The 11,468-nt window shown below is 36.1% G+C and overlaps 1 protein-coding gene across 3 annotated transcripts; it reads right to left on the reverse strand.

Moving 5' to 3' along the window:
* Positions 1-1,003: 1,003 nt before the first annotated feature.
* LOC147390386 (protein STRUBBELIG-RECEPTOR FAMILY 3-like) lies at positions 1,004-10,571 on the reverse strand. Of its 3 annotated transcripts, none has more exons than XM_086458136.1 (17): positions 10,415-10,571; positions 9,770-9,962; positions 9,508-9,637; positions 9,339-9,410; positions 8,270-8,335; positions 8,038-8,109; positions 7,839-7,910; positions 7,673-7,744; positions 7,527-7,592; positions 7,305-7,370; positions 5,897-6,300; positions 5,386-5,822; positions 4,271-4,542; positions 3,643-3,781; positions 2,898-3,034; positions 2,661-2,817; positions 1,004-1,514 (listed from the first exon to the last, which is right to left on the reverse strand). In XM_086458136.1, exons 2-17 carry the CDS (start codon positions 9,903-9,905, stop codon positions 1,416-1,418), a joined length of 2,397 nt encoding a protein of 798 aa, XP_086314262.1. In that variant the 5' UTR covers positions 9,906-9,962; positions 10,415-10,571; the 3' UTR covers positions 1,004-1,415. The 3 variants fall into 3 exon arrangements, with proteins under 3 accessions (XP_086314262.1, XP_086314263.1, XP_086314264.1); XM_086458137.1 differs by lacking the exon at positions 10,415-10,571 and adding an exon at positions 10,128-10,317; XM_086458138.1 differs by lacking the exons at positions 9,508-9,637; positions 9,770-9,962; positions 10,415-10,571 and having other exon boundaries at positions 8,038-8,098.
* Between the last annotated feature and the right edge of the window lie 897 nt (positions 10,572-11,468).

Here is an 11,468-nt window from a genome sequence, read left to right on the forward strand (position 1 = left end):
TGGACACACCTTTTCTACAAAATATAAACACCAAAAGCAAATCATTGTGTGATTATTATTGTTGATTTTCGATATCTCCTTTACTATCTCTTTGATATTTTATTAGATGTTTCTCTACAAACATTTCATTTCATTCTTATGGCTTACCTAACATTCCACAACTTTCAAATCTAGAAGGAGTATTGTACGAGAGATTTGATCGTGATCACAATTTGTCGTCTTTACAAGGGAAAAAAATAGTAAGATTTTGATTTTCGATGGAAAGAACATTTGATTTCTGTCATGATTATGAGCATCTTAGATCTTATCTTTTTTTTTTTCCTTATCATACAAAATCTTTAAAGAATATTTAGGACCATCCTTTGAAGATTTTGTTTAAAGTTGATCCTTGGGGGGCATAATTGGTCTATTATTTCTATGTTTGCACACCACTAACACCGTAGGTATTTTCGATGTATTGGTAGAATTTGTATAATTTGTATATAGAGCCAATACAATGCCTTGGATTCAAATCTCAAAAAAGAGCTACTTGGGAAAAGGGCTATACGATAACCCAAAAATGAAGGATAAAGGATACTGACACAATGTACATCGGGTACGTTAGTGGAAGGGACATCCAAAAGGAAAAATACCCACAAAATAAACCATCACCAACGTCGATTGCAGAACATGATAGTATGTTGTGACCTTAAAGAGATGGACTTAACTTTCTATAGCACTATCACCTATAGGTATTTTTGATGTATTTGTTGGGTATGAATCATTTTCATTTTCGATTTTTTTGGGTGTTTCCCAAGGCAAATGATCTATAGTTCCGTGAAGAGAGATACCATCTAATGAGCTTTTACACCTATAAAAAAAATTTAATTTTTTTTATCAAAATCGAAAATAATGCAGTTGAACAGCTAGGATCAAGTTGACTTCTGATTTTTTTATTTTTTGGGTCATTAAGAAATGAAATAGAAAAGGCAACATGAACAATTTGAAAGTTAAAAAGAAAAAAGAACAAAAACAGAAAACCATTATTTTTCTTTCTTAATAAAGAAGACAGAAATTGTATGGCACAATTGTGCCACAAATAACAATTGGATTAGCACATTTTTATCAAACACAATTCAATTCAGCTAAGTTTAATGAACATAACGATAAATAATAAAATAAAAAACCAATCGCAAGAGCCAAATAACAGGAGGGGGACCGAGAGGATTTTGTAGTGGGGGTTACTCTGATGCTTCCATTCAAAAGAATTCTTCAGAGCACATGAATCATCTACAGAGTCAACAAAGGCCACAGGTTTGTAGTTGTTTTCACACCATCACTAATGCATGACGAACTGTCGGCAGATTTCAGCTTTGTATGCTTCTCACCTCATCAGCTTTGAGCTGACTTCACTAAAATCATTTCAAAGCCTAAAATTATTTCCCTCTTGACCTCTTACTCAGGGGCTCCCTCTGTGTCATGCCTAAGAGATCCTGAACGATTTCAGACATGGGTGGACGAAATTCTGGTTCTTGCTGCAAAAGAGTCTCGAGGTTAGCTGACTTACTTTTATTAAATGATGATATGATAGAAGAAACAATAAACATCGTATATATTTGTTAGTGTTCTTTTTATAACCAAAATAACAAGATCCAAGAAATATTTGAAACTCAGACCATCCCAGTAATATATGTGTGTTTGTGGCAAAGATCTTATGTGGAAGTGGGTCCCACCGAGATGCAAAGGTATAGGGTTGCAACTTGGGCGGGCCAAAACCAAACCTGATGGGTTCAACCCAACCTTGGGTCAGGTGTGGGCACAATTAGCTAGGGCTCGGTCCCGGGTTTGGGCAAAAAAAAATTTGACCGAACCAAACGGGGTTGGGTTTGGGCATAAGACATTAGGTCGCCCAAATCCGAACTTAATATGGTTATAATTTAAAAATATTTTTAAATATCTTTGTTTATTTCTCATTCACAATTCGCATATCAAACTTTTGTTAATCATCATCATCTTTTTCTTAATATTTGCTTATAGTTTCATGTTTGTGAACTTTGAAATATATTTTTAGACAAATAATTGTAAACTTTATATTTTTTTACAAACCACTTATCTTTAAATAAGTCATAATCATTTCTCAATTATCTAATATTATTGAGGAATGAGCCAGCCTGACAAACCCAATCAACATGACTTGGGTTGGGTTGGGTTGAGCATTTCATGCCCGAGGTCGGGTTGGGCACTGGCATGGGCTGATATTTGTCAAGTGTGGGTTGGGCGCAGGCTGATCCTAAACCCGGCCGAGTTGCAGCTCTACAAAGGTGCACTAGTGTGCCACAACCAAATCATCCTTATTTATACCTGATACTACCATATAGTTTCTCTAATGGTTAGGTAGGGCTAATCTGTCATCCCTATAAAATATTCGTCAATGGGGGACTTGTGCCTTTTGCAAGTGCCGACATGTTATAGATTGAAACTAGTTCTAGGATATTCTTTTGGATGTTTGACAAAGTTCTTTTCATATCAAACCATGCAAGTGAATTGGGTTTGTCAAGCTTGCCGTGTACAACATCCACATCCATCTAAGAGATTCTGAACCCAAAGATGTGCTACTTTAGTCGAAGATCTAACTAAGATATGTGCATTGAATCAGAAATGAAGGCTGCAAAGAAACTCACCTGAACACATAGGGAAATAATGTCAGCAAACCGTGATAATGATTTAGCAGGATAAGCTCCATTGAGGGAAGGATCAACCATCCTTGACAATGCATCGATGTCATGAAGCTGAGGAATAGCCCATCTCACCAAAAATTGTTCTCCTCGAGGTCGTAACCTACAAATAGTTTTTCAAGAACAAAATTAGTTGTAAAATAAGCCATCATTATACCCAAATCGGTTAAATGCAGCACTTACCTGTCGTAGGACTTTCGCCCTGTAAGGAGTTCTAACATTACAACTCCAAAGCTGTAAACATCACTCTGATAAGTATAAGTTCCTGTCTCAAATTCTGGAGCACCATAACCGTAAGCCGAGAGGAGTTGTCCTGACAACTGAAAGTAAACATACCAATGTCAGTATCCATTGTTTTTAATTAGAAAAAAAAACAGGAATTTAGAGTTGAGATAGATGTAATTTTGTGGGCAAGTTTCAACTCAAAACTAGGACTTTAAGTCAGACTCAACTTGATTTGGGGTACGCACACATTTCAGTTGCAGGATGTTCCGGGAAAAATAATTATCAGTAGAAAATGAATTTCCATGCAATCAAACCGACCCTAAAAGTGTTTATGTAGACAATGGAGGAAAACCAAAATAGAAGCACACTATAACTAATCCGATCCTAAAATTTATCCTAATCTTCAAAAGAACATGATTTGGCCTGTCACAATACACCTATTATAATGCATCCGATCCAATACACTATTAGGTGAACATCCCAAACATGTGTACTAAGGAAGGTGCAAGCTAACTTAGTTGGTAAAGTCTATAGGTGTTGATAACTTGATATCACAAACCAAGGTTCAAGACCTATCCTCTCAAAAGTTACTGATCTCATTAAAACAGGTTTATCCAAGTGGAAGCACAAAAAAATTAGCTTATAAAAAAAAATTGTAGTAATAATAACCACCAGAATTGCAGATTTTAGAAGATTGAATTACCTGACTAACAGAACCAGATGATACTAGAGGAGCCAAACCACAATCAGAGACACGTACTGCAAGCTCATCGTCAAGTAGAACATTGACAGCCTTGAAGTTACGGTGTACAGCAGCTGGTTGACAGTCCTCGTGCAGATACCTTCGTCACAAAAACAAATAAACAAGATTTAACTAACCAAATGATCACATTGCCTCTAGAGGAATACCCATGTAAGGACAGAAGTACCGGTAGAACATGTACTCCCGGATGTCCATGGATAAGGGGATTGGGAGCTCTCTATTTAATGTTCCAATCTATGAGATCACCTATGCCAAAATTCAAATTGAAAAGATAATCCTAATCGACTTGGACTTCTCTTTTTTGCTCATTACAACTTTCACTATGGTGATTGCCATCATTTATTGGCCTAGAAGATCTCTGCACGTGCCCGAGGATTAGTCAGCCACTCTAAGAGGCCCGGACAACTCGGTTACAAGAAAAAATAGAGAAGACAGCTTGCCTCCCATTTTAATACATTTCCTATGCCTTCTACACACATGCAATGTACCCTTATCATATCAGAACATCTACGAACAAGATAAAAGTGATCCAAAGATCATTTGAATGTAAACTGGATGATGTACTTACGCCAAAGCTCTTGCAGCTCCAAGGGCTATCCTGACACGGGCATTCCATGAAAGCTTCTTATTGAGTTCTTCATCAGCATGGAGTGCATCTTGGAGATTCCCATTATTACAGTACTCATAGATAAGTAGCCGTTGCCCATGCTCCGCACAATAACCCACAAGCTCAATAATATTAGCATGTTGCAGTTTAGAGATACTCGACACCAGCTCAAAAAACTCTTCTTCACTTTGCTGCCTGGAAACTGAATTGTCCAGTTTTTTGACTGCCAGTAACTAAATAAAAGTAAAAGAATAGAAGTCAGCATTTGAAGCCATTCTATGCACACATAAGAAACATGCACACAACACAGAAGCAAATACGAGTAAGTGAGGGATTGACAAACCATGTCCAATAAGAGCACAAGGACGCCACGTGCATACCAGGACAGATTTGTTCAAAGAAGGGATGTTGCAGTTATACAATTAGATTTACTTGAGGTATTACAGTGATTATAACAACCAATGAAACTGAAAACAAAAAGAAGGGAAACCGTACTTAGGTTTGGCATCTTGAAGGCTCTAACAGAGAAAACCATGCCCTACTCTAAGATCTGGTACCAACATATGGCACCAAGATGGTATGGTGGAAAGGTTTGTCTAAGATGCCTCCACCATTCTCGTCTCAATTGTTCCTATTAAAGGGTTACTTCAAAACTTCAGACTTCATAAGATCCTTAACATTTAGTGATTGTTGTTGTTTTATTTTATTTTATTGTTTTTTAAGTAATGTCTGAATAAAAGGTTATGACTTACGAGCTCTTAGGGTCCTTGTTTGAGAGGGTAACATAAGTAGGTTGTATCGGATAAAGGTTGATACATAATTTATCTGCATAAATCAGGAAGCATGGGATATAGGTCAATATTGTGATACATTATGCGAATGGCTTTTCCACTAACCTGATCCTCATAATTTGACTGTTTTGGACAAGATTTCAATATATGCGTTACTTTTGTTGGTTGGTTTGCAGCAACAACAACAAGAAGAAGACCAGTTTTCTTCATATAGAGAAGACCAGATAATGAGACTAAATATTAGTCTAACCTAATAAGATAGTCTCAAAACCAAATGAACATTACCTTTCCATCAGGGAGCTCCGCCTTGTAAACACTTCCCAGCATACCACCTCCAATAAAATTTTCTTGAGAAAAGCTGTTTGTATATTGCTGAAGAGATGCGATGGTGAAAGACCTCACAGAAGTAGGAGGATTCAGACTTTTGGCAGAAGGCTGTCCTACAGTTACTTTGGTAGGCACGATCGGATTTACGATAACTTTCTCAACAGGAGGAGGAGGGGGTGGGGGTGAGGTTGGGGGAGGGGGAGGAGGAGGAGGGGGTGGGGGAGGTTCCATTAATATCATTCCTCCTATATCTATCTCATGCTCCTTTTGCTTTGAAATCAAGCCCATTTGTTTCATTTCCGTCTCCTGTTTGTCCTTCAGTTTCGGAATTGCACCAGGTGTTCTAATTTCTATCTCATGTTCATCCTTTGGTCTCACAACTGCCTCTTTTGGAACTGTTCAGACAAAATCTTCAATAAGCCATTTATTAAAGCAAAATGAAATCTTTTAACAAAATAAAATAATTTACCTTTATCAATTTGATTGTTTGGTTGAACTGAGGACTCACTGCTATTAGCCTTCTCTTTGGGGCTTTTAAGTGCACTCATTTCCTGTCTCTTGGGGATTCCATCAGCCACTTGCCTTTCTTTGCAACATCTCGACATAAAAAGCACAGTTCCTAATGCAATTATAATAAAAACTAACACCCCCGCAATTGAAATCCAAACAACCCTTTTAGTTGTCCAAAATTTTTTTGTTCTTGCAGGATTTAGACCTTCAGATGCAGATGGTCCTTTTGCCTGTTTCCCGGGTGTTTCTTCAGAAGTTGGTGGTGCCCCAGAATGAGGTGGAGATGGAGGTGGAGGTGGGAGTGGGGGTGGCAGTGGGGTTGATGGAGCAATAACAGTAGTGTTGAATAGGTTTCCATTATTTCTGCACAGTACATCCGCAGTTGCCAAAGGTCAAAAGAAAGCAACTATTAATGGACCAACATTCATTTCCCGTCTTAAAAACTTGTACCGAGTACAAAATATGACAAACAAATTTAAATTTGAGTGCCAAAGCTAATGTATCACAAAAAAGAATTAAATAGTGTGAACAGTTCAAAGTTTCTACCAAAATGGTGTGCAGGAAAACCATCCCACAATTGTTGGACAGAGTACCAAGAAAATGGATTAATTTATCTTGGTCTCATCCCACTGCAAATAATAAGATTGTTCAGGTCAGATGTAATGTGATTGGTTGTCCCAGAGTCAGGATACCAATTTGGATCAATTTAAGTAGAGGATTGACAAATCATAGTAGTGAGGCAGCCAGGTTATCTCCTTGATAAGCATGATCAAACCTACGATAGCATATTATTGCAGAATGCCTACCCCTGACAAAAAAAGTGGCTCAGTGTGTTTCAGTAGTCCATGTACATCTATTTCTCTATATATTAGCTTTCAGTACATTCTAAATCATATACTTCGATATAAACATGATTGTAAAGGGTATCCTTGTACATCAAATTTCTCTATATATTAGCTTTCAATACATTCTAAATCATATACTTCGATATAAACATGATTGTAAAGGGCATCCTTGTAAATACTGATGTACATGTTTGACAGTAACAAATACCAGTTTCTATATTATGATGGTATTATTTTCCTATTAGATCCCTGAACCTAAGAAACAAGCATCATGTATAAAAAGAAAGAAAGAAAATTATTTTAATATTCTTTATATTTTATTTATATAAATTTTAGATCTTTCTGCTAATCTAAACACTTCCCTTCCGTGTCTTATGTGCTAATCAATGGAGAAACCCCTGGACACTCAAGTGGGTCAAATTTTACAGGGTTTCCATATCTGAAACCATAATCTTTTCATATTTAAAAGTAATATATTTCAATGATCAAGTAAGCCCAGCAAGTGTATTCCGAAACTCTTACTTGAAATTTGGAATACTCAACAGCTTCTCAGGTATAGGTCCAGAGAACAGGTTATTAACTATATTCCTGTCAAAAAAGAAAACAATACAATTCATAAGAAAAACAAATGCAGATAAAAGTCCCTATTATATCCCACATTGAAAGTAATACCAAAACACTAAAACCATCTAAATTATATGAATTTAGTTCAAAGTTAAATCACAAAGTGGAAGAAAAGATTACAAATCTCTCAGAGGAAGATCCTGCAAAATATCAAGAGTCCCAGATAGTTGATTATCCTGCAAGTGCCTACAAACAAAGAAGTTCAATGAATTTAAAAAGATTGATGATATGAAGAAAAAAGCACACCTGTAAAGATAATTACTCACAAGGTGGTCAGAGATGACAAGTTTTCCAAAGAGTTTGGCAGCTGCCCACTCAAATTGTTACCGGACAAATCCCTGCAAAAGGATAAATGATTCCATATCAACCGTTGAGAACCTACAAATGGAATATGAAAAGAAAATAATTGTGAAAATTAAACAGGACCCTTACAAATTGATCAGGCCCGTAAGGGCCAGGAAGGAATCTGGTATTTCTCCACTTAAAAGATTATTGTTGAGTGACCTGAGAGAAAAAAAAAAAAAAAAAAAAAAAACAGCAAAGACTTCAAAAAAAAAAAAAACCAATAATAAAAACCATAAGAGCTCCAACACTAGGCCTCAAGATAAACAAAACATAAATACAAACTTACATATCCGTCAATTGAGTTAGTGAGGACAAAGAAACTGGGATGCTTCCCATGAACTGGTTAGCTGAAAGAAAACTGCCACAGGTGAAGAAAATCATATGTTTCATATAAGACGGTGTGCTTAAGAACCATATAGAAGTTCATGATCAAGCACACAAGCAACATAAAGCTGATATGAGTGAACCAGTTTACTATATAAATGCATCATAATAGAATGGTCAAGAACAAAACATACAAGTTCTTCAAGGTAACGGGTAGATTGGATGGAATACTCCCCCCAATGTTGTTGTTGCTCAGATCTCTGCCTCAAAAATAGCACCAAAACATAAATGAAGGTATTCAAATAGACATATTAAACATAGTTGAACAATGGAAAAGAATTCAGAATTTTTTTGGCACAAGGTCTTAAATTTTCATGATTTGGTGAACACTTCCCAATATATTCATTTTTCCCCAAGTACCAACATCGAAAGGAACCGACATTTCTTTTTTGCAATATTTCCATAGAAATCTCCATTCATTGCACAAATTTCTTATGTAAAATTTCGAATTGGATTAGCTCCTCAAGTTTACATCAATAGATTCAAAATTTAGGTAAATATAGCATTTGAACCCCGTAAAACCATCCAAACTGTATTGTTTCTTCTTTTTTTATTTCTACATAATTTAGAAGAATACTAGAATAATTACATTCTCAGTAGTTGACAACATTAGTATTTTATTACTAAAATTTAAAAAACAGATGAAGATGTATGAACTTAATAATGTATAATCAGAACAATACAAAATGTGTCTAAAAAAAGTGAGATTGTTTTTGTACTTCAACAGCTTAAGTTGCACTTTCATGCTTGTTTTGTTGTTTACAAAATTTCAATGAAAAACTTATCAATATTTCCAGTGTTTCCTAATAAAAATTCAATTTTCTACTCTAGGTCACATTCTACCTCCTGAGAACTCAAAATATATCTTGAAAAAGAAATTTAATACCTTGGTGGGGAGGGGGGGAATGAATTTTGATGCTTGGTCCAATTGTCCTTCCACATGGCACACCACATACTAAGGGGGAGCATTCAACTTATTCGATGCTCACTAGACAGACGACCCAAAATCAGACAAATTATGATGATCCCAAACCATCCAATAGAACTGATTTTAGGTTAGAAAATCTCCTATATGGGTCCTTTCAATTGAACTGTGCACCATGTGGATGGTGGGTCTATCAGAGACTTACAATGAAATTTGCATGATTAGCCAAATAACAAATCATAAATAAATAAATAAAATGATATAAAAATAACACTTACAATGCGGTTATTGAAGAAAAGTATTGTAAATTATTGCCAAGTTCTCCTCCCAAATTCGCAGCATTAATGATTCTGTCAAACAAAAATGCTATTAGTAAAATCGAATTCAACATTTAATTTGGGAATTTTGAATTTTATATGACAAGGGATTTGGGAAATATTTCCATACATTCCGGTTATGTTTGAACCAACACATTGAACACCTTGCCAAGCCTCTGTACATGGGTCTCCTCCATTAGGAATCCATCCCGGAAGGGGAGGATTGGCCAGCGCAACAAATAAGTTATTTATTGCAAAAACTGACAATTTCCAACCACATCAAAAAATTCAGCTCACACAAGTGAATTACAACACCACAAATACTTAAGAATTTTCAAAAACTGTAATATATACAGTCAAAAACAAACACACAGACACACACACATCTTTACCGTCTTCTGGGTTAGTGTATCCATGGGAAAATGTTGCAGTAAAGATCATAATCAAACCCATGACGATCTGTATGTAGATCTCCCAATTCAAGTAATTCCTGGATGATCTCACCCTACTCACACCCTGAAAACTCATTATAACTTGAATCTAGAACAAAACTGGAGAAAATCTAACCAAACGAAACTCCTGAATCTGAAAAACCAAAGAGAAACATGTAAGAGATCTCAATTACGTCACAGTAAATCATCACTTTCTTTATCTACAACAACAAAACTCTCCAAAACAAAATCAAACTAAAGGACACCGAAGATTCAGAACTAAACCAACTGAAATAAGCAGAAAACTAACTTCACGAACCCTAAAAGCTTCAAAACATGCATTCAAACAGAACTCTCAAGTGAAAAACGCCATTGAACCTGAAAAAGGTTTTAGCCAAAATTTACAAGAAGAGATCTCCCTAAATTATGAACATTTTAGCGAAAATTTACATTAAACTTAGAAGCTAAGATTCAATGAATCTTAGTAAACTAAGAACAGAAACATAATTATAAAGAATTTTTCTTCGAATTTCAATAAATATTTAATTAAAAAGAAAAAAGAAAAAAAGAAAAAGAAAAAAAAAAGGAGAAATTGGAAACCCTAACCTAACGGAGAAGTGGAGAGAGACGAGGCCAAGCGTACAATGTTTACAGAGATACCAGAGTGCTGTCTTTAGCTCTCTCTCTCTCTCTTAAGAACATGATGAGTGAGATTGTAAGAGAGAATGTGAAAGAGAGAGACTGGGCCGAAACTTCCTACTTGACGCTGCCAGATTTTTCAACGGTAAACAGTTGCACAGATGTTTACAATGGGCTTTTCGTCATACTCGGCCCATCTAAACCTATTAAGATTACTGTCAAATGGATCGAATCAGACCCGAATCTGATCTGTTCCAATCCGATTTGATTACCTATTGCATGGTTTTTGGGTCAACTATTTGAGATATGAAGAACTTTATTTATATTTTGTATAGCATATCGTATTTGATCCAATCCAAGCTCAATCTAGTTATTATCAGATCCACTAAAACTCGATCTAACAACGGTCTGATCCAATTCCTAACGGTTTTGGATTCTCCATTTACAACCCTTTTCTACACTATAAGTGAAGCCCACTCCATTGGTTCATCCTTGTTAAACATCCTCAAACCATCTCAATCATTTTTCTTATAGTTGGTTACTTATTGGAGTTTTATATTCATATATTTTCTTCAACATTACGTTTAATCCAGTGACAGTTTTTTTCTTATAGTGGGTATCCCCACCCTTCAAGAGAGATTAATCTCATGGTCACACACACACACCGCCCCCTCGGATAGTCCTACGTACAACTGGTTGAGTCGAGGGTCAACTGGATCATATAGAGTGGCCCCAAGAAATTCATTGCTTTGTAGGGTTTCGAATACTTGACCTACCCTTCCTGAGGATCTTATTGAGACTTGACTTGCCATTAGGCATGGGATTTCAATCTATTAACATAAGAGTCATGATTTTCTGACTCCCCTAAGATGGCATGGGCTAGAACTATAGTTTTTCCCTTTGGGATACACAACTGTACACCCCCATTAATATGTGTAGTTGTGTATCCCAAAGAAAAGAATCTATGGTTCTAGCACATGCCATGTGAGGGGGTGTATGGGGCGTGTGTTAGAGGAGGGTT

This window comes from Akebia trifoliata, chromosome 11, assembly GCF_017979445.1.
Source record: "Akebia trifoliata isolate Shusen 1 chromosome 11, ASM1797944v1, whole genome shotgun sequence".
In the NCBI taxonomy this organism is placed as follows: Eukaryota; Viridiplantae; Streptophyta; class Magnoliopsida; order Ranunculales; family Lardizabalaceae; genus Akebia; species Akebia trifoliata.

Excerpts from the sequence above, each read along its gene's own strand:
- LOC147390386 (XM_086458136.1), bottom strand. The coding sequence starts at position 9,905 with ATGAGTTTTCAGGGTGTGAGTAGGGTGAGATCATCCAGGAATTACTTG. Across the intron at positions 9,638-9,769 it reads ATACACTAACCCAGAAGACG|TTTTTGCAATAAATAACTTA; the intron begins GTAAAGATGTGT and ends GGAAATTGTCAG. Across the intron at positions 3,782-4,270 it reads GGAGCTGCAAGAGCTTTGGC|GTATCTGCACGAGGACTGTC; the intron begins GTAAGTACATCA and ends TTTGTGACGAAG.